The sequence below is a fragment of the Agelaius phoeniceus genome, chromosome 11 (assembly GCF_051311805.1).
Source record: "Agelaius phoeniceus isolate bAgePho1 chromosome 11, bAgePho1.hap1, whole genome shotgun sequence".
NCBI classification, from domain to species: domain Eukaryota; kingdom Metazoa; phylum Chordata; class Aves; order Passeriformes; family Icteridae; genus Agelaius; species Agelaius phoeniceus.
Window position 1 is genome coordinate 11019011 of NC_135275.1, and position 22958 is coordinate 11041968.

At 36.1% G+C, this 22958-nt stretch overlaps 1 protein-coding gene across 1 annotated transcript in view; it reads right to left on the reverse strand.

Moving 5' to 3' along the window:
• DNAH12 (dynein axonemal heavy chain 12) overlaps nt 1–22958 on the reverse strand; it is a 59219-nt gene that overhangs the window by 29915 nt on the left and 6346 nt on the right. Inside the window, exons 10-37 of the mRNA XM_077184526.1 lie at nt 22446–22596; nt 22245–22336; nt 21813–21991; nt 20404–20539; nt 19518–19643; nt 17747–17881; nt 16714–16907; nt 15639–15855; nt 14927–15112; nt 14366–14566; nt 13106–13300; nt 12118–12239; nt 11715–11997; nt 10987–11106; nt 10443–10599; nt 10049–10221; nt 8659–8811; nt 8018–8257; nt 7306–7551; nt 6884–7003; nt 6069–6178; nt 5254–5437; nt 4371–4511; nt 3375–3458; nt 3103–3291; nt 2323–2442; nt 1355–1543; nt 541–692 (exon numbers count right to left, since the gene is read on the reverse strand). Of these exons, the coding sequence (XP_077040641.1) occupies nt 541–692; nt 1355–1543; nt 2323–2442; nt 3103–3291; nt 3375–3458; nt 4371–4511; nt 5254–5437; nt 6069–6178; nt 6884–7003; nt 7306–7551; nt 8018–8257; nt 8659–8811; nt 10049–10221; nt 10443–10599; nt 10987–11106; nt 11715–11997; nt 12118–12239; nt 13106–13300; nt 14366–14566; nt 14927–15112; nt 15639–15855; nt 16714–16907; nt 17747–17881; nt 19518–19643; nt 20404–20539; nt 21813–21991; nt 22245–22336; nt 22446–22596 (4595 nt within the window). The remainder of the gene's footprint in view (nt 1–540; nt 693–1354; nt 1544–2322; nt 2443–3102; nt 3292–3374; nt 3459–4370; nt 4512–5253; nt 5438–6068; nt 6179–6883; nt 7004–7305; nt 7552–8017; nt 8258–8658; nt 8812–10048; nt 10222–10442; nt 10600–10986; nt 11107–11714; nt 11998–12117; nt 12240–13105; nt 13301–14365; nt 14567–14926; nt 15113–15638; nt 15856–16713; nt 16908–17746; nt 17882–19517; nt 19644–20403; nt 20540–21812; nt 21992–22244; nt 22337–22445; nt 22597–22958) is intronic.

A 22958-nucleotide genomic window follows, 5' to 3' on the forward strand; every position in this document is an offset into this window, starting at 1 on the left:
ATAATTTTAGTTTGCTTCCATCATCAAGAAAATGAGAGGATAAATAAACATTTTTCATTCACTCATTCTACTGGTGTTGGAGTATATGAACACACAGGGGAGGTAAATTTCTCCAGATTGGCCTTTCATTAATTCAAACTTCATAAAGCTTTCAGCCTTGGAACCTGAGGCTAGTTTTTATTTTATTCTCTTATATGATCTGACCATGACTAATATAAATTATTTTCATAGGATTAATCACAGAAAAAATCCTAAAATATGTATTTAATTGCCAAAGTAGAAAGAGGGTGCAACAATTTTTGGGCTGTCCTAAGCTCATCATCAGACTGCAAATACTAAAGTTTAGATTGTAATAAGGATTCACAAAAAACCTAAAATCAGATTTTTAGGGCAGATTTTTTTTGTTTGTAGTAAATGTCTGTTTTAAAAGGCCAAGTAAACTGAGAGTTTGATAAAAACAATGAACTCAAAGGAAAGAATAAGAGGTATTTCTACCTATGATCAAATTTCACTTCAGAAATTTGTAGTGAAGCAACTTACCTTCCATGGGTAATGAACAGGTCTAGCAAATAGGTATAGCGAACTGTGTCCATGGTTGGGACTATCATATCTTGAATCTTCACATTTGTATCACTGTAACTAATTTGTTCAATGAATTCATTCCAGTGAGCCCAACCCACTTTGCCTTTGAGCTAGGAAGAAACACAGATGTAGAACAGATTGGTGTTATACATATGAAGAGTTTTCTCTACTACTTCACTTTTGAAAAATTAAAGTAATGGATTTTAACAAATGAATGAATATTTGATGTTTCAAAAGTTCACATATTTAGTTTGCTTTACCTCACTAACAAAGAATTAAAGTACATACCTAAGCTTAGACTCCTTTATTTTCTTAAAAACTTTGTTCAGTAAAAACAAACAAAAAAACCACATATACAGAAAACCACAACAAAAGCCCAAAAGAAAGCAGTCTATTAGGCACTATAAACAAAAATTGCTTAAAAAAGACAAACTACCTATGGGCTTAATATTCTGCTTTCCTTCTGAACAGTCCACATTATTCCTTCTAAACAAAAGCAGATTTGAATCTGCCAGCTGAGCTTGGGTTACAGAAGAAATATGCAGTGGCAGTATTACAAATATAACTGAAATGTACATCTTAGTACTTTATTAAAAAATTGGTCAGTACACTGGTATTTGTAAAAGAAATGAAAAATGTACTGTGGGATTTAATTCAACCAACACTCTGCAAAATCCAACAGGCTTTGTACAGTGAAAAAACCCACCTGGCTGCATTTTCCTTCTGTTAGGACTGTAAGAATGTATTAAGTGCATGCAGAAGCCAATCCTACCTGATACACGTAGTCATAGACCAAGCCTTTCTCTTCTAAGGGACACTCCCACGTTCCCAAATTCTCTGGGACAGGATTTGTTTCAGATTCCCGCGACAAAGTTTTCCTCAAGAAATTATCAAAAATTGTCCTGCTGTCACCATCACAAATTCCACCAATGGACCAGATTATGGCAAAAGCAAAACAACCCTGCAAAGGCAGAAAGTTAGTAACTGTATCATAAGCTGACACATTACATGGACCTTGTACAGTCTGATTAACAAACATAATTCTAAAAAATATTGTTAAGCAGGGAAATGTTAGCAATTGCTCTTGAATACCCCTGGCCTAAAGAGATTTAGAAATCTGACTGTAGACAGAGGATATAAATAATCTTACTCAAGGACAGAAAGAGAGAGAGAGAACAAAAAATAAAGGCCACTGACTACAGCAGTATGTCAGATGACAAAGCCTGAGAAGAGTTCTAATGACAAACCAGGATCTAGGAATTTTGTAATTTATTTTTAAATAACTACTTTCACATTCTCCTCTCTTCAATTTTTCATAAGAATAAACACATAAGGTCAGACAGAGGATCCAACTAACATAACTGTAAGAAAACCCTCTTACATAGAAATTTTTGCTCAAACAAATAAGCCAATCAGTGTTGCATAAATATTTATTTCCTTTAAGAGAAAAAGACTCTTTGATTTAGCTAACTTCTTGGTTACTTAAAAAGTACATTTAATAAAAGCACTATCCTATTTAATTGGAAAAAAGAGTAACATTTTTAATCATATTTGTCACTTGTAGGACTTCCATCTCATCTGGGTACCTCTAGAGTATGGGCAGAGAGAGCAAGAAGGTAGTAGAATTGTTTCACATGTCTCTTATTCACAAATTAAAGTTACTTAGATTAATAAAATTGTTTTGAAAACCAGCATATTAGAGAAACAAATACACATTTCTTTCCATGTTAAAAAACCAACCATAATCCAGGCACGGATGCTTTTGTTGGTGGGATCTTCTTCCACAGCTGGACAAATCAACATTTCAAAAATCCGTGTGAGAGCTACTACAACATTGATCTCACTCGTGGGTACCAGCTCCTAAGAGATTCAAAAGGTTGGATGTCATACTTTACATTCTTTTAGTTAATTTATATTTTGGAGATAAAATACTAAAACAATTAGATCACTGGCTAATTTTAAACACACGCTAGAAGGCAAGGTTTACACTGACTTTTACTCAGAAGATCATTTGCCCTCCTCAGTCATTGAAATGCCAAGACCTTTAGCTTGTCAAGTATGTTCATGGCTACCATGTGAACACTGCAATTAAACACCCTAAAGCAAAACAAAACCCACAGAAGTAACTACAGCAAAACATGAGCAAAATTCTGAGCATGTCACACTGAGCTTGCAAGGAACTACACATTTCCTCTAAAACTTAAAAAAAGTATTTCCTTAAGTAACATGAGATATTTAAAGAAAGAAAATGTACAAAATTCTCTTGGGAAGTCTTTTTAATCAGTGTTTTAAATACTTTAAAATATTTACTTTAATACTTTACTTTTTAAAATAAGAAGATGAAAACTATGATCAGGTTTCAAGCCTTAGCTGACATTCTCATTTCAACTCTTCACACTGGTCCCAAGACCCACATATTCATTCTAATTGTGCTTGTCATGAGAGAACAGTCACCTCCTACCAAGGGTAACAGAATGGAAATGGCCACTAACTACTGCAGGAAAAAATGACAAAAAATACCTTGCACTGTCTCTGACGGATTCTTAATGCTGGTGGTACCAACCAATCAAAAAGTCCCTGCAGAAGACCTTGATGTTCCTCTGAATTCAGAGGTTCAGGCAGTTTATTCAGCCAAGAGGTAACAATTGGTCTCCAGCCCAGCTGAGAGGGTTCCAAATAAATCATGCCACAACGACTGACTGTAGCAGGCTAAGGAAAAACAGTCAACTCATTTTATTGTGCATTGAATAGACTAAAATTTGTTTTATATTTTCATTAAATACAAAACTTACTGATGCCTGGGAAAGATCCATAGTTTCAAAAATTAGAGTCATCTGAGGGGACATTTGGATGACTTCCCCACTCATCAAACAAAGCTTGAAAGATAAAAAATATGCAAAATAATTTTAAAAAATTGGTATTAAATTACACTTCCTATCACAGGGGAGTTCTAAATGAAAATTGGCAAAACCAAGTAAAATCAAAGGCAAGGTCAACTACATAAAATGTTTAACTACTTGTATCAATAGATTCTTACCAAGTTTTTGCTAAATTCTTCACTTAAACCATAGTACTCCAGAGTAACCTACCAGTAGGTTCATTACAATCAGTCTTGCATTTGACAAGAAGAAAGGACAGAAGATATGTTCAGCTCTTACTGCTAATACTGAAGCATCCCAGCTGGAGACACATTACCCTTTTGTCCTAAAGTAGGGACTCAAACTCCAGTTTGAGTATTTTGACACATTATCATACAGAACTTAAAAGTTCAAATGTTGTGTCTAATTTGTCTATTTGCTTTGGGATTTCTGGGGCCCATTTACAAAAGTGGTGATACAATTTTGACTTCAGAAGCCATTATTTTGAAAATGCAACCCTTTGTATCTTGAGATTGTCTTGAAATATGGGTGTCTAAGCTCATGTAGTCTTAGAAATAATGGGGTTTATAATATAGAATTAATTGTAATTTCTGACATTTAAATTTCAAAAATTTATGTTAGAAAATCACACTATGGCATTAAGGAAACATTACATAATTCATGTCTTTCAGCAATGAATTGATATTGTGATTATGATTCCAATACAAACAAACAAAACAAACAAACAAAAAAAAAAAAATCCAACCAAAAACCACAAAATAGAAAATCTCACAACTTGTCACCAACACCATCTTGCACTTGCTCTTCTCAGAAGTCAAGCACTGCAGTTTGTATTTGTGGTTTTATACACAGAAGAATATTTTCAGAATATCCCATCATTTTCTTCAGGCATTTTTCCCTGCCTGCTACCTTTTTGTTGTCATCCAGGACCGTGTTCATGCTCTCTATCCACAGGGTATCGATGGGGCCATCGAAGATGACCCATTTGCGCTCGGGGCTCTCGGCCAGTGCGAACTCCCTGAAGGTCGTAGCGACGACCCCGTCTGTCCACTGGTAATGGGGAGGGAGACAAAACCCAGAGTTAAACTGACTGCCAGCCACAGAACCCCTTCCCTTGGCTTTCCATGAACCCTCACTTTTAACTGGTCTCCTCTTGCGCTGCAGAGAGCAGCATCTAACTTTGGGGTTTCATCAAGGGCCTTAAAACAACAGCAAATATATTAAAAAAAAATTCCACTTGAAAAGATACTGTAAGGAAAAGGACCAGCAATTCAATTTCCTGAAACTTGGAAATGCTTTTGCCCTGTCTTGCACCTGCTTCTCCCCAGAATCACCCTAATTCTCTCCAGAGTCACTATTTCACATTTACTGCTTCATATTGTTCCTCCTCCAAACCTAAGTTTCACACTTGGGAACCCATGAGTTCATAGATTTTTCTAGAGAGTTTTTGCATTACTTTGATTATACTGGTTAAGAATAGACAGAAAAATGAATACAATTATGTTTGATATGATTTTCTAGCATGGATGCAACTATAAGAGGACAATGACCTTCAAAATGGTATTGCTTTTTTTATTTTTGCATGTTTAAACCCATGTAACTGCATACACACAGAGTACTACATTTTTTACATCCTAATTAAAAACAGGCCACAAAAGTATTAGTTAAAATAAAATTTACAATTGCGTTCTCATCTGTGTTTAAAATCATAAAATTATGAATTCAAGAGTTTACTATCCATAATAATGGAAACATAATTTACAAGAAACATTACTTTTTAAATATGCATTACCTCATGGGATATCAGATCAAACTGCCCAAAAAGCTGGCCCATAGTGATTGATTTTGGATTTACAGTTCTATAAATGACTTTTTCTTCTTCACCATAACCACGTTCTTTCATCAGAGACAGAGTATCTGCCAACACATGTAGAACTTTGGTCTTCCCAGAAAATGGCTCCCCCACCAGCATGAAGCTGTCAGATGGAAAAATATTCCTACTATTAATAAATCTGTCTTGGAATTTGGACTTTCACAGATCACATGAAGGCCAACAGTATCAAACATATGCTTCAAGTTAATTTTCACCTAATTTTCAAAAAGTGAAATTTTCTTTGAACATAAAAAACATCTTTTCCACAAACTCACTTTATTTGCACATGCAAATATGATTGCACAATCTTACAGAGAAGATTAATTGATGAGCTGAATATTAACCATCATATAGCTCATATCATATTATATATATATTTCCTCCAGTTGCTATTCTGTAATAAAAGCTAGGAATAAAATGGCACAGATCTGACAACTAATATTTTAATAGAAATAAGCTTCTACAGTCCTAAGTTTTCACCATACTGGCATCAGCACCTAAAATCATTATACATGGGCAAGTGCTTCTGAAATCAGGAAGAGTACAATTCCTCAGACATACATCCACAAGAATTTTGGGACATGCAAAAGCAGTATCAGTAATCAGCTGTTCTAAAGCTGATTGGAACAAAGAGGAATATTATGCCACCCTCAAAACCTTCCATAACTTCATATAAATGACTGCTACAGTGTAAGTCAGAATTACAAATGATGGTGCAGTGATGAGAACCTTACCCATGTCTAACAATCATCATTTCATACGTCTGTATCATTTTCTGCATAAAAGTTTGTACAGGTTGGACATTATGTTGAGTGCAACATTCATTGGCACATTCCAGAAAATCCTAAAATCCAAACAAATCATAATCTTATTCCTGCTACAATTTAAATTATTGTCCTGCACGACACTAGAAGAGTTTATGCTCATCAGAAAGGGTTTCAAATTAATTAATAACTAAAATTGTATTAGTCAGAATATAGCAAACCTCCTGGAGGAAAAAATTCCCACTTCTGTACTTCATGTGCTAGAACAGAATTTAACTACAATTTTTATCTTGAGGAGAAGGCATATCACCCTCAGGAAACCAGCAGTGTGCTTCAGAATCAAACACTTTTTTCAAGATCATAGTATTTACTGAGAACTTAAAAGTTAATCGAATTTGGTTTTTCCACGTACTCATCCTTTCCAATCATTCTCCTTCAAAGATTGCTTCAAGTGTTGCTAACAACAAAGTACAAGCACCAACCTTTATCTCACTTAATTGTGTCCAATAATTAGGAAAGAAAACAGAAAGCCTAAAACTTGGTAAATGTGCAGATCAGCTCCCAGTCTGTAATGCACAACTCTTCTGAATGTAAGGGAACTCAGATGTGGATTAGATTCAGCACAGATAAAAGAATTTCCTTTGCTACAAACTTTCATTACAACATTCAGCAATTTTGCTCATCTTGAAACACCTCACTGCATCAATTGCACCTGATTACAAAGCAAATCACCACAGAACAATCAACAATGGCCATTACCAAGGAAAAATTAGAAGAGTACTTACATTGTAGTCTGCCTCAGGAAGCTCGATTCCAGGAAATAAATCACTGGTTATACCCATGAACAGAGGTATATCATGTGACAAAAATTTGGGCTCATTCACATCTTTGATTGATCTAAGAAGCTAGAGGAAACAAATATGCATTTTGCCATTCTTATTAAGAGACAGAGCACAAGGTGTTCAGTAATTAAGATAACCTGGTATGTAACAAACATGAATTCATTAAATGGGGCCTTTGATAAGAACACCAACCATGCAATCATCAGAACAGCCCAGGAAAATGCAGCATGTATTTTATTATCTTAATTTCACAAACTACAAAACATGTATCAGTGATGAGACAAGATATGTTGGAACTGCCTTCAGACCTTAGAACTGCATATATCTATGAAACTCCTTAAACAAATATTCCCTCAGGAACTCACCAATATATCTTCATCTTCTGTTGGAAATTTTAACTTTAGATTGCCTGCAGCCACCAGCACAGCTTTGACTGCCCGCATGCCATAGTCGTAGTGATACTGAGAGGAAAGCTGCTCTGAACAAAGCCTGTAGGTCATGACTATCTTCACTGACAGGGACTTAGCATTCAAAAATCCATAGGAATAGAGGGAAATTTCTGCTATCAGAGCATAGTTTGGAACCATCATGGCTACCGTTCGGAAAAGAACCTGGAATACATACCCAAAGAAATATCTTCATATAATTAATTTAGGAATGGAAAGCAATGCAGAACTTTTACATTATTTATCCCACCACAAAACAGTATTATCAATATTTGCAGTTAAGACTCCCTAGGAATTTAATCTGAGCTACCACCAATATCCATCTTAATGTACAATGAGGAAAGATATTAATATTAAGAAATATTAAGAAAAGACACCATGTCTCCAGCACTTTTCCCTCAGCACTGTCTCAAGAATGCAATTTGCCCCTTGCACAGATACATCCAGCAGAAAGGAAGGGAAATGTGGTCCATGGCAGGTGAGAGAATGCACTTTCTTTTAGCAATCTGCAGTTGGTGTGCTCCTCATGCTGCACTATCTCTGCTTTCAGTTAGCAAAGCCTCTTCATAAAAACAGCTCACCTGGACAAAACTATCATCACAAAGGTCACAGATGCATCTCATTATTTTACCTTCAGATTATCTGGAAGTTCAGAACGTCCTGCATAACCTGGATTCATAGTAATTGCTATAAAACAGTTGGGGTTAAGCTTCAGCTCAGTTCCTTCAAAATTAAATGTTTCTAGCTTCATCTGTATGGCTCTTTGGATGCACAGGATCTGCTGTGCCACTACAGACAGCACTTCCAGTTCAATGCGATTGAATTCATCAAAACATGCCCAGGCACCTGATGAAGCCAAACCCTTGAAAAACTGCAAATGAAGAAAGAAATCAATAATATTGCTAACAGAAAAGTTTCAAAAGAAACTAAGAATATAATGTAGGAAGTTTAATAGATTAAAAAATACAATTGCAATACTAATGCTTAAACCTCTTTAGATCATAGATCAGTGATGTACTGAAGAACAAAGTTTTTGACTCTAAAGCAAGCTAAATCATAAGATCCCAACCCCATGAACTCTTGTTTGTTTCATGTTTTAATTAGAAACTTAATAGGCTTTCATAAAGCACAGAAAATGAAACATGTAGAAAACAGCATATAGCATCCAAGGGCAGCAGACCACAGGACCACATTTATTTGTGTCTGCAAAACAGGGACCCTGAAATTTTCATGCTAAAAATAAAATACAACATATATTTATTTTCTGTTTACCTTTCCCATTGCCAGGTAGTCAAGGCCATCAGAGCAGTTAAAGACAACACACTGAACAGCAAGAGCCTTAGCCAAATCTTTGGTGGTCTCTGTTTTACCTGTTCCTGCTGGACCCTCTGGGGCTCCACCGAGGTTTAAATAAAAGGCTCCAATCTAAAGCACAGAAATAGTTTATGGAAATTATTTGTATGAAATTCTTCTGAATGAAAATGGAAAAATTAAATTGCATTTGATAGTTTCATGCACTTATTTTATCTAAGATAAAAGGTATGGTTTTCCTAATTAAAAAGAATCTGAAATGTACTCACAGCTGGGAAAAAGAGGCAAGAGAATTTAATTTTGACCCTAACAGAGGGTTTAGCTTTATAATCATCAAGACCATGATTGGTTACTCAGTCTTTATTATACCCAATCTTTCAGTTCTTGTTTAGATACACCTTTCAAATTAAATTTGTTGCAGTTGCTTGTTGCTACTCTTTTCTCTCCATCTGTCCTTTAATATATTTTTTTCCTCTTTTCTTTTTCTTTCCCACACCATCCCCCTTTGATGTATGTGCCTTCACTGACTATTCAATATTCTTTTCTATATTCCATTGAAGTAGGAGGAAATCTGACAGAAAATAAAAGTTGCAGACTTTACGCAAACAGTCCAATCCACAGTCCAATACAGATGTGGCCAGTTACAGGGCTACATCTGTATTGACTGACAGGTTCTGGGAATACTTTATTAAGATCTTGGAGGGCAAAGGACAAGACATCTATTTGTTAGAATGCCATGCTTCCACCTGCTGTGCTCTGATTCAAGGCTTGTGAGCCTAAAACCAAAAGAGACTACCAGCTGCATCACAATCTCACACCAACATCCCGTGATGTTTTGACAAACAGATACCAAGCATCAGCTACAGCCACACCACGTGTGCCTAGCAAAACCTGAAATCATACTCCAGCAAAGAGAGTGCAGTAACTGATAATGAGAAAAACGGTATCTGAGATGACTTTGGTAACTTTCAGTTGTCAGGTTAGCTGAGGATAAAAGAGTACAATAATAAACACCTCTGCCAAGAGCAGGGTACTAAAAAGTGGCCAAACTTGTACTAGTCTTAGGAACAGTGTGATCACAATATTGTCTTTTTTTCCTGTGTGTTTTAAAAAAGCAAAACCACGACAGAAGAACACACTAATGCTTCAGTCAGGCTGGTGCGCTGTCCAGATGTGTGGTTTTGAGTGATTTTCATGTTGAACATTCTGCAGAAATTACCAACCTCATTCTAGCAGAAATAGCAGAGTGTGACAAGAGCCCTAAGCCCTAAAAGCATGGCTGCACTGAGCAGTGTGAGCAGTAGCAGAGCACAGTCAGTACAGCTTGCAGGGTCCCAGGAGGAGCTCGTACCAGGGTGCGGTAGCACCTGTCAGTGAGGGGAGTGATCACCAGGCGGGGCGAGTTGCCCAGGTACTCGTAGGCGTATTTCACATTGCAGTTAATGATGCACACGCGAACGTTCTCATTCTGCCAATAATAGCGCAGCTGGGCAAGCCACTGAAAGTCTGTTTCATTCTGCACACCTGACAGACAGAGTTGACAGCAATCATAAAAGATGTTGTAGATAGCTGGATTTTCTATTATGGTTAAATTTAAAACAGCTTTGAAATTATTAATGTTGATGTTTGTAGCAAAATACTCACAAACTCATCTTAGTGTTGTACTGTTTTAGGCAGTAAAATCTGACTGGTTAATGATTTTTCATTAATTGTGTGTTAAGAAAAACATCTTCAAATATAATTACCACTTCCAATCATTTCCTTGATGACATCTCTAGCATGAACATCAAGAGTAACCAAGGCACCCAATGTAATCCTTGTTTGCTTTGACAGTTTTCCTCTCACCAGCTCTACAATATCATTAAGTTGAAGCTGAAGTGTATCATAGTAACCCTTTAAGCCCTAGGAGACAAAAAGTAAATTTGAGACTAGTTATATCACAGTTTCAAGTGTTGCAGACTTCTACATGTTGACTAGGTATCTTAACAGAGGTTGCTTACTAAGCTCCTATTTATATTGTCATGGTTTTTCATAAAATTCTCTCTTACCCACAGTTATTAATTTATGTTGCAAAGCTACATTTTAAACTATGATTGTTCTAAATAAGAATATTTAAGTACTTGAATGAAAGGTATAAATCACTGTACATAAATTCATGTATGTCAAACACAAACACTCAAAATTTTGAAAATTTAATTTTAATTGTAAAAACTGTTTGATTAAGCAAAATACACCAGCTGAAATGAAACACTAAGAAAGATTTTTTCCAAATTATGCATTACACAGTACCTTGGGCCCCTGGAGAAGAACTTCATGTACCTCACTTGTCCAGTACATTTGAGACACACACAGCACTACTTGGCCAGGCCACTCCAGAACCCAGCGCTTTCTCTCAGTCTCTAGATAAGCCTGAAAGAGTTACATACATCATACAAACACAGTGGCTGGCAATAAATACAGCAATGTAATACAGACGTTTATAAGGTAATCCTGTTAATATTCCTTGCTGAAGAATACTATTTTCCTATTTGCAATGTACAAGTGGAGCTTTAAATGCTCTTTTCCCCTTAGGTTCACAATTTTTTACCCAATAATTTTAAATATTCTTAGAATTATCTTTCCATATTACAGAAATATTTACAACTTGTTAACTTCATACAAAGAAATATTTTCTGTCTAACAATTTCCTTTTAGGAGGAAGCAAGCATATTACAAGTATTCTATTTCTAATTCATAAGAAACCTGAACTAGTACATTGGATGATATATCCTGTAAAATAGTACTGCTGTGAAACTTTTAGAAGAATTTGTATCCAGTATTGTAAGAAAACTACTTGCATCTTATTCAAACTAAACTCTAATGTATATCACCGGCCTATTAAATACATGCCATGTTAACTTGGTCCTGGCCACATGACTTCAGCAACTCCTGTGTTGAGGAAGAATTTTAGAAAGCCAAGAGACAGCCACAAAACAAAGATAGGTGCTACAGTTCTTAAATTATCATAAACCCCATACCATTCTTGATCTGGCAATTACATCACGTACAGTCTTCAGCATAACATCTTCTACTTGAATTAACCACTTCTCCACTGCACCTCGAGCTTCAGAAGTAGAAATGTTTGAAACCAGTGTCACACGCTCCCCTTCAGAGCTACACATTCCTTTAATATCCAAATTGCGAAGGAAGTCCAGCTTAGCAATGCCTTCAAAACACTTCTTCAAGTGAGGCTGAACTCTAAGAGGATCCTTGGTCTCTGACAGGATCTCCAACATTTCATCATTAGACAAGAAAAAGAAGCTAAAAAATTAGAAAAAATATACAACTGCATTATCAAGCTATTTTTAAGACTGATCTTATTCCCAACAAGAAAGGCCCATTCAGAATCTGTGGGTTTTAAATAACCAAAGCTCATCATACCGGGGAAAGAAGAGACGCTTTTTTTCAAGGTAAGCATTAAGCCCTTTCATGATTTTGTCAAGAAGTTCATTACAGTTCCGAAGCTTCTCTGTTAATCCTTCAAAAGAAGTAGCAGCAAGAACCTGTAACAACAGGTTACATGTGCAAACTGTCAGCTATAAATGAAATATTTCAAACAGAAATTACTCAAATAAGGAGCAACATAACTTTTTATTCTTGAAAGCCTAGGGAACTGAAATCGTAGTTCACTGTATATATTCTGAAAACAAAGCATCCCCTCCCACCTCCACTGTAGCATTGCGTGTTTTTAAATTGTAATACATTTCTAGCAGTCAGTTTTCTAATCTTTCCTATTTTGTACTGTTATAGCATTTTTGTTATTGATGGATTGTTCCTTTCCCCTGTGTTATTGGTTTTGCCCTAGCTGTCCATCTCTCCAAAGATCTGCCCCTCTGTTCCCTGTTCTCCTCCTATTGAATGTCAATCCCTCCCCAAGCCTGCCTCTTTCTCTAGAAACTTCCCTATCAATCTTGTATCCTTTGAAACCCCACTGGTTTGTTTAAATTATTCTCCTCCCCTGCAGTCCCCTATTGGTTTATTCATTGTATTCCCCACCTTGTGTTCCACCCCCAATTTTTCCCAATTGGTCAAAGACTGTATCCTCCCCTGGGACCTCCTCTCCCTTATAATCTGATGTATGCAGGTCACTTTGCCCTTTCTGTCACTGAACCTCCGGGAATAAACTTCTTTGGAAACCATGCAGAGGGCCTGTCCCCAATCCTCATCCCTACCCTCAGCACAGTCTGCAGTCCCCCTGAGCTGCAGAGCTGCCGTGCCCTGTAGCTGCAGCCCGGATCAGACAGCTTTGTGAGGCAGCCCAGCTGTGCTCTCGGTGTCGGGAGCTGGCCGGGCTGAAATCCGGCACCATGGCACCCCACCAAGGCAAGAGAAGCCACTGCTTCCTGTCAGGAATGGACATTGCTCTTACCTTTGGGTCTTCAGCACAAAACTGCATAATCTCTCTCCACTGTCTATCCACAGTCTGAAACTGCCGTCCCTCTTCTGGCATCTGTTGCATAATATCCTCAGAAGAAAAAATGGGTTCCAAATACAGCCACTGGGCCTGCACTTTGAGCCAGTCATCAATATTCTCCTGAATTTTAATCAAGCGGCTTTCCCATTCCTTAATAAATGGTTAAAGAACATTAACTTGACATTTCCAAGCAAATAATGAGACAAATTATGATAATGGGACACCAAATTCAGGAAAGGTAGACATTGTGGTATTCCAGCTCCCAAAGAGAGAAAAAAAAGTCTACCAATAAACAAAATTAAAGAAAAATATTTAGGAGTGTAAGTTCTTCCACATATACAAATGGCCAAATGAGCTCAGAAATTTTTACTCACTTGGAAATTAATTTTCCAAAATGCATTTAGCACTTTAGTGCTATGAACTTTCAATAACTTCATTGTTAAGCAATAGCCAGGAGGCTACCAGTGATAAATTCTATTTCATCTCCCCACAGCAAGGGCTCTTGTAGCGGAATGGCAGCAGGGACACAATACCAGAAAAGCCACCTCAGCTGACAGGAGATACCCATCAAGTCAGGACAATGGCAGATACCACTGGAGCAGGCTGCCTGTAAAGTGTAAGTATGTTCACTGAGCCTGCTTGAGTCTGAATATTTCCCACATAAAGCAACAATGAACTAGGAAGGGTAACTGCAAAGCAATTCCACCAGCTTCTCTCCTGTCAAAAGCCATGGTGTTAGCACCACAAAGACTACTCTAGCCCTGAAATTCAAAAGCAAGTGTAAAGCACTGCCATCATTGCTCTGAGGCCTGATTTAAAAACACTCTCCCAGCCATCAAGAACTTCCTTTGCCCTGAGGAAAACATTGTAGTTCAACATTTGAGTCCAAAACTCAATAAATACATACATGTTCTTATTAGCAATAATAGAAGCATTATTTCTAGTTATTAAGAAGCAAGGCTAATGGAAATAGTGATTTTGCAAAATATGAGGAAAAATGATCATGTTCTCTTGATTACACTTGAATCTGAATGGAAGAGAGAATTCTAAAACAGTAATAAGATAAGTATGACTCATGACTTAGAAGATTCTTACTGAAAAATCAATGAAAACATTTTGTTAACAATTCAAACAATAAAGTTGTAATACAATCAGTATACTATTGCACTACAGTTATCTCACAAATAAAAATGGTTGAAAAAGTACTCATTGTACCCTTATTTCAGTCTCAAACGGTTTAATGAAAGGTGATCCTCTCATTGTCTGAGTTTTCATAATCTGATCATCAAGAAGAGCCTGAATATCATCCACTGAAGACAGAATATGAATACCAGTCTCACGATACACATTTGTGGTGAAGGAAATTGAATCCCAGGTTTCCTTCATGGTATGCATTGCTTTCTCCAAGGAAAATTCCTGTTCAAAAAGGAAATAGCTTGGTCTAGTCACTGAATTATTTTTCCAACTCTCTAATTCAATATATAAGCATATCTAGCTGAATAAACTATTTTGCTCTAGCAGCACAAATTAACTATTTGTTATTATTTTTCCTCAGTATATTCTTTTCTTGCACACAGAAAGCAGCACATTTGGGAAATACTGATGATGTCACATGAGCTACAAATCCTTACACTCATTATTAATATATAATGGGCCAAAGTATCACCAAATCTCCTCTGTTGCATAATGGCAGAGACAAATAATGCTAATAAGTCACAAAAGTATTCAATAAGAGACCTGATGTCCCATTTGTCACTATCAAACCTCTGTGCTTACCTTGCTTGCCCCTACACTTATTGCTGTGAACTGGTCCAAGTAAGAGGATAGATTCTGCTTCAACACTTTTCTCAGGGTAGTTCCAGCATCTGGTGTTACATCATATCCTGCTATGTCTGACATCTGCTTCCAGTGACGTTCTCTCATGCCAGGATTACAAAAGACAACCACAGTGGGAATATACTCCTAATTCAGAAGAAACATTTATAAGTAAATATTGTCATTTACATTATTTCTTCATTTTTTAATCTTTTGTGTGCATTTAGAATTCTGCTACAGCAGCTGAAGACATGAAAATCTTTTCCAAAAGCTGCAGATGGCTGCACTTGGTTTTCCATTCAATTTCTAAATAATTATATCAACTACTGAAGAAGAAATATAAAAAAACTATTAAGCATAATTTTTCAGTGATGCTAAATTTTGCTTCTGTTAACACGAGTCCCATTTCAAAATTCCCAACTACATCCTTAAATGTTTTTCTGCATCCAAAAATGACTTTTCTCCTATATGTGTGCTCTTGTTGCAATTCCAGAAACTATAAAAAAATTTTAAAATCCAATTTTATTAAAATGAATGAGACAGTACAATCTGGAAATGGGGATTCAGAACAGCCTCACTCTATCTCTGACTCTGCATCATCTACATGTACTAAGCCCTGAATTTAGCATTTGTCCCTCAATATCAGATATTAATATCTCTCATGTTTTCTTACCTTGAATTCTTTAATCTGCTCCAGAACTGAGGAACACATTGTAAGAGTTGGATTACCCAGCAGACCTGTGTATCGCGCTGCCTTTTTCTTCTCCGTTGCCGCTTTCTTCTGCTTTTGTTGGAAGAGTCTTAACAGTTTGTACATCTCTCTATAAAATTCATCAATCTCAGTCTCCATGCTTTCCCCATCTAGCTCCAAAAAGGTCCCATCCATCCATCTGAGAAAAAAAAATAAGGTTACAAAACAGAGTAACAAATGTAGCCCACAAATAATTATCACTTTGTTTTGCAACACATGAATAGCTATTTAAATTAAAGCAAAGCTCTTCTTCCACATTATTGTTATTCTTTGCAAAATTCTAAAGCCCAGCTAAAAGTGGCTCAACCACATTCTTCTGTGTATTTGTGTAGTTCTCTCAAGTCAGACACATACTGAAACTGAGTAACTGCATGAATGGACAAATATTTAAGTTAAACTCTAGAGAGAGATTGACATATGACATTTAAAAATACACTAGGTCTTGTGTTTTCAAACCCCCCACACTTTCAGCCATAGCACATTAAAACTTCTAAAGAATAAATGAAATAATAAACAATCTCCCTTAATCTAAACACAGAGTACAGTTTTGTGGTAGAATGTAACCACCAAACAGCAACATAGTCATTTGAACCCACCATTTTGGACAGCTGCTAGGTTAAAACCAGTTTTGGTTCCATGCAGATGATGAGCTCTCTAGTTGAGCTCATGTGTGTGATTCATGCTGTGATTCTTGGGGCTGTCCTGTGCAACGCCAGGACTTGGACTTCATCGTCTTTGTGGGTCCCTTCCAGCTGAGGAAGTCCAGTGATTCTGTGATTCCATGATTACATTTTAAAAATAAAAACAAACCAACTCCAACTTTTTTCTAGCTGAATTAAAAATAGCAAGTCTGATATATTTGTTATATTACCCTCTTACTTTGCTTGCTAGAAACATGTTAACAAGAAAACAAATCCATATTCTAGATCTGACATAAATGAGACCAGGATAAGCATTTTGCTCACTCTACCTCTTACAGCATTTACTGGTGAATTACCTTCTTTCTGTTCGCTGCCATTTCAGTATAAGGTTGAAGAGTTTCTGGTATGGTTCTATCTCAGCTCTTAAGTTGTTGAGGAGAGGGAATTCACTTGGTTTCCATCCAAGCAGAATCTCCTCTTTATTAAGAGCAGCTACTGTTTCATAAGTGTCCTGTATTGTTTTGTGTAAAGTCCTCACCTCAGTCACATACTGAAATCAAATAATAGTATGTCTTGAGAAATAACCAAATTGTGCTCTGAGCAGCTTATATTAAAATATAAGCTTTCACATTAAAATTTTGGAAACAAGATTTAAAAACACTTCTGCTTATTGATGAGTATATAAACTGTGAAGAAACCAGATGAACATTATGAAAAATAAAATTGGTTCTCATTACTGAATTTTAGAGTATACTCAAAATGTGTGGGCTTTTAAACTTACTGTTCCAGGAGGCAGGCACACAATTTTTTATGTACGTGGCATATCATATTGGTAACTGGGATTTATTAGCTTAGGATTTCTGTTTTGTGCTTTGAAGTGCTTTGTTTTTTAAAAAGCCAATATTTCTTACTATGCAATATCCTCCAATTAAAGCACAAGACATGCTCTGAAAATTAAAAAATACTGCTAGAAATTCATGAAACTTTGGAGCCAGTGGTCTGCTCTTCACTAGCATAACAATTAAGTTTTTAGGTTTGTAGGAAAAAAGTATCAAATGGTAACTGTGCTGGTTTTGCTTTAATTGATTTGTGGTAAAGAGGAAAAATGAGTAAATTATATTCGTGGGTGCACACACTCTTTCTGAACTTCTATTATTGGTACCTATCAGCTAATTCTAGCTTTGTAGCAAACTTTCCTCTAAATAAAATGGTAAATACCAGTGGTAAACAAAAATGGGAGAGGGATTAAGCTTGGTATCTGTGGCAAGAGGATAATAAATGTTTTAGTTCACATTTGTTACACTGATTACTTTTCATTACAATTTTTCTATGATCCCTGGGTATTAGACACATAAAACATTTATACCAATTTTATATTATTAATCAAACCTGCTGCATGCGATCCAGTTCTGAATATTCTTCTAATTCTGACACAGATTTATAAACCTTGTCTAATTCACCATGCAGGTTCTCACATTTCTGTTGCACTTCTTGTTCTCGTTCAGCTTTAGACTGTTGGATCAGCTACAAAAGAATTTATTTTTTTCATGACAAAGGTGATTTTAAGTTCTTTCAATAATTAACATACATGCTACCATCTAAACATTTAATGCAAACAGACAAAACTAACAGTACAGATAAATTATCGACCTTACAACAGCTGATTTTTTTTCCTATGTCCCACTTCAGTGTTTGCAACCTCTACATGCTAGCATGGTAGCTTCATCTCAACAATCATAGCAGTTAGGATTGCCTCAAAGGCCTCCTTCAGGAAACAGGAGACAGAAAATAAAGCATTACAGGAAAAAAAATAGATATTCTTAATTTTGGGATTCAGTATTTTACTGCCAAAGGACACCTACAGTTGCTGAGAGCCAATGTTATCCCACACGTACCTGTGGCTGTAAAAGCCAGAAATTCTAGAACATAAGACCACCTGAAAGCACTGGGTCTGCACACTCAAGGCTCTGTTTTAGGGTACCAAGCAAAAAAATCAACAAAGAGAGAGATTTCCTAAGACAAGGACACCTACTGCCATGAAAATTTGTGACAGACAGAATTTCACCAAAGGAGGAACCACTCTTTTCATTTTGCACTAGAATAAGAACAGACTCATATCTGAAAGTATACAATGCAAATATACAGAATCATGAAAACTTGGTGTGAAACTTTTCTTGTCCTCAACCTCTAGCACAATGCAAGTCACTTACAGCCAGCCACAGGCTCCCACTGCTGAGGGATTCTCACCAAGTAGTGAGATTCACTCTGTAGTACCATTTTCATTAAAAGGAGTTAGAACAAGCATCATGGACTCTCTGTGTAGAAAATTAATTTTACTGATTTTTTTGGGGGGGATCAAAAGAATAATGTGCTTGCATGGGGATAACATGCAAACAAAGTATTTTATGGATGTAGCAGTCTCCCAAGCTGGGTATCTTTTCAGTCAGAGGCATAATTTATACCCTTGGACAAAACTTATTAAAGGAGAAATCCTTACTTGTAATATTTAAAAGATACTGATTTTTAAAAATGTTAATTATTAATTCTTTAAAAATTTTAGAAGAAATTATTAAATCTATGCTAAATTACTACAGAGGCAAGAGAACAATAAAAGGCTTGATTTACTGTGCCATAGACAGAGAGAAAGCATGCTAAGCAAGATGAATACAGGTGCTGAAAGAAAATTAATGTACAGTCACACAGAGAAAATGAGATGCTGCATATTTTCTATTAATTATTGCTAGAAAACATTGTTCCCCCTGTTCTTTTTTTTGACAGAACAAAATACCATTTTAACCAAATGACTTTCTCTTCAGACACTCAGTCTTACTAAGGGCCTGGCAGTTACATTTTCAGTTACATTTCATGTACAGTGTAGTGAACTTTCATCTACCTATATCTTACCTAGTACTGACCACAAGCATATTAGGATAATCAGATGTGCTGAAGCTTTTAAGTTACAGTGACAGTTTTAAAATTTAGCCACAAAAAGCCCACTTTTGTTACAAAAATCAGGAAATATGTTATTCATGCATGTCTAAATGAGTATGGTCCATGTTATATGTGTATGTACATTTAGCCTGCTGAGGAAATAATAGCTCAAGTAAAGTGACAAGTCTAACAAGCCAAAATACACCATAAACGAAGAAAATGCTCTTACAGTATCATGCTCTTTAAAAATGCGGCTAATCTTCTTTGGCCAAAATATGGCAGTTTTATTTAGTTCAATGTCTTCAGCAGTAAATGGATAAACATCTATCAAGTAACTCATCTGCCGACAGCACTCCTACAAAGAGAGATTTCACAAAACTTTAGGTATGATAGATCTGTTTAAAATATAGGGCATGATAATATTATCTATAAAGAGAAAATAAAAATCTACATTTCATGAACTTTTCAGAATTCAGAGCTCCTTCAGCCAATTGAATATTAACATCCAAAATATATGTGTAACATTTTTCAAATCCCTGCCCTGATCATGAGCTTGTTTCTCTAAATATGACTCCTGTGTTCTGTAAATCTATATGCAGAAATTCTAATGTTATTAAGAATATACAAAATACAATTTCTGCAGATATAAACATATATATAGACCTATTACCATCAGAAAATCTGACACATATTCACACACACATTCACAAACTACTCCTAATGTAACATCACCTATATTCTGCTCAAAGAGTAAATTGTTTCTTGTGTGTTCAAAGTCTGTTGACTGTTTTTACACATAAAATGTTCTTTATACTGTCTATTACATTTTCACAAATAGATTTTTCAGCAGTCCTGAAGTAAATCTCCAAATACAAAAAATAAATGGACTGATTTATTAGAAGCTGCATTTCCTCACAGACTTGCAGAACACATGGGAATGGGAACAAGAAGCAAATACATGTGGCAAAGAACAAGCTGGACTTCCCACTTCTGTCTGAAGTAACACTGAGTTTATTCACACAGGCAGAAGAAAGTCTGCCCTCTGGAATTAATTCTTTATTTGTATAGGTCAGCATGTCTAATAAAAGATCAAGAATTAAAGGATAGTCTTTTACCTTACTCCTTCGCACCAGGTCCTGAAAATCTTTGGTTTTGACTTTCTTCATGTGTTCCATTATTTCTACCATTTCTTCTGTTGACTCAGGAACTTTTAATGCACATTCCTTAATGGCTTCACATTCGCTGATTATCCTATAGGTTTATTTTACATAAAATACCAATATTTTAGGATGCTAGTTTGACTGGTTTCAAGCTCAGCTTTAATGCAATTAAAAATTCAAATTACTTCTTTAAGTATTCTCCCCTCACAAAATTCCATTATTTATGAAACTAGAAGGGAAATATGACCAAGTCAGTCTAGACAAATACTGGTTTCTGACTTGCAATATTTGCTTTGTTTGGATTTTGGGGTATTCTTCTGAAATAAATGCTTTAGTAACCTGTTGCTACTAAAAGAACTTCAGCAAACTATCATTAGTGTACACACAAACACTTTCCTAGTAATATTGTCTCACTTCGGTAATGTGGAATCACTATAAAACTTGGCCATAATTGTTCATTTTAACTAAAAAATGTAGTAAGAGATTCCCCATTATTTAATCCATACCTGCAAATTAACCTCCTGTTTGATCTGTAATTGATGTCCTGTAAGGTCACCCATATAGAAGATAAAGGGGAGGTGGTGGATATAATTATTCTGAGTTTTAATAAGGCTTTTGATCCTGTCCTTCACAGAATCCTTGTAGAAAAGTTGTCCAAGTGTGGGATGAGTGTGTTCATGGTGTGCTAGGTGAAGAACTTGTGAAGTGCAGAGCTCAAGGTGTTGTAGCAAATGGCTGGCAACTGTTACCAGCAGTGTTCCTCAGGATTCACTGGCGGGCCAGTTCTGTTCAATGTCTTTACCACTGATTTTGGTGCAAGAGTTGGATGCACCATCAGCAAGTTTGCTCATCATACAACCATGAGGTGCTGCTGACTCCCCTGAAGGATGGGACACTTTGCAGAATTAAAGATTTGACTGTGATTAAGGGGATGGAAGGCAATGAGTTGAAATGGCAGATTCTGCACCCAGGATGGAGTCACACCCAGCATAAATACAAATGGGGAAGAATGGCTTGAGAACAGCCCTGCTGAGGTATCCATCAGGTAATAAGAGAGTCTGACTTGGACAGTTAATACTGTAATTCACACATAAATCCAGAACAGTAATAAAGTTCTTGGATCTCTGATCTTAGATCTTTGATCTTTTAGCTCCTCCATTACCCAACTCCATACTAATATGTTCTCTACCTTTTTTTGAGACTAACACAGCAGAAGAAATACAACAGCCTGTGCAAACTGAATAAGATCAATAGTTAGCCAAGAACCTTCAGTAAACAAAGTATGGTATATTTGCATTTCTTCTACATGTTTCTACTATGCATTTAACACATAGAACATTCACAAGCAGAAAAATTCTACTTACCTTTCATTTTCCTCTCTGTAATCTGCAAATATTTTGTCCATTAGCATTTTTGCGAAGTTATTTGCACAATTAGCCAAACCTTGCTTTAAATCCTCACAATTCAAACAGATCATAGGGAAATAAATCACCTCTGGCAAACTCATGATTTCCTTCTTGAGGGTGAAAAATTCATCTATGAACTTCAGAAAAACATCAGACTTTACACTTCAGAGCTGTTTAAATACTTGGCTACATGAGTAAGTATTAGATACTGAAGAAAAGAAATAATGCTTTCTTCTATTTACCATAAATTTTTAAGGAAAAAATCAGTTGCATTGTAGGTAGTCCATATATTTTTAGCTAAAGGCTAAGAACCTGTTACCCTCTGCTACCTTCTCATTATTGCTGTATTTATAGTAAAAATTATAAATAAAGTGTAGAATTAAAACTTACAGTAGTGTATTCATCAAAACTGGGTTGCTCTGCTATAAATGTGTTTATCCGTTCCTCTGCAGTTCCATCTACAAGCCAGCCATAATTTTCAACTACAATTCAATTACAGCACATTTATATTACTAAAATGCATATGCCATACAGCAAGCAACTTATTACAAAGAAGTGACACAGCTATTTGCACACTCTTCCATCACTTACCATAGCCTTTAAAATGTTGCTTTGGGCCTTCTAAGTTGTCTCTGATAGATTCTCCCAGAGTGGATTTGGCCCATTGGACGGTGTGAGCAGGAAGCTCAGCATCCAGAGTTTCAGTGCTACCCATTAGCCAAGCATCTACTGTTTGGAAGTTCTAAAAGCAGTACAAGTGTTGATTATTTAAATTTTAAAGAGCAGCACAAGGATATATATACTTTAAAAGTAAGTTGCAATCTGCAGAAGACACGATCACAAAAGTATGAGACCCTAACCATGACCAAATTCATATGCTTTATACACATGTAGAATGACTTTTCCTGAAGCAGAGTTGAATATGAAACATGTAAAGGAAAACAAAAAACTATCCAACCTTGCATAAAATGAAATTATTTAATAAATGCAAATACAGAAAACCAACTCCAAAACACTTCTCTGAAAGTCACCACCACATGTGACTAGAGACCAATACTCAGTTCATATCTAAAGCCCCCAGACTGGCTCTCTTCCCTGGAACCA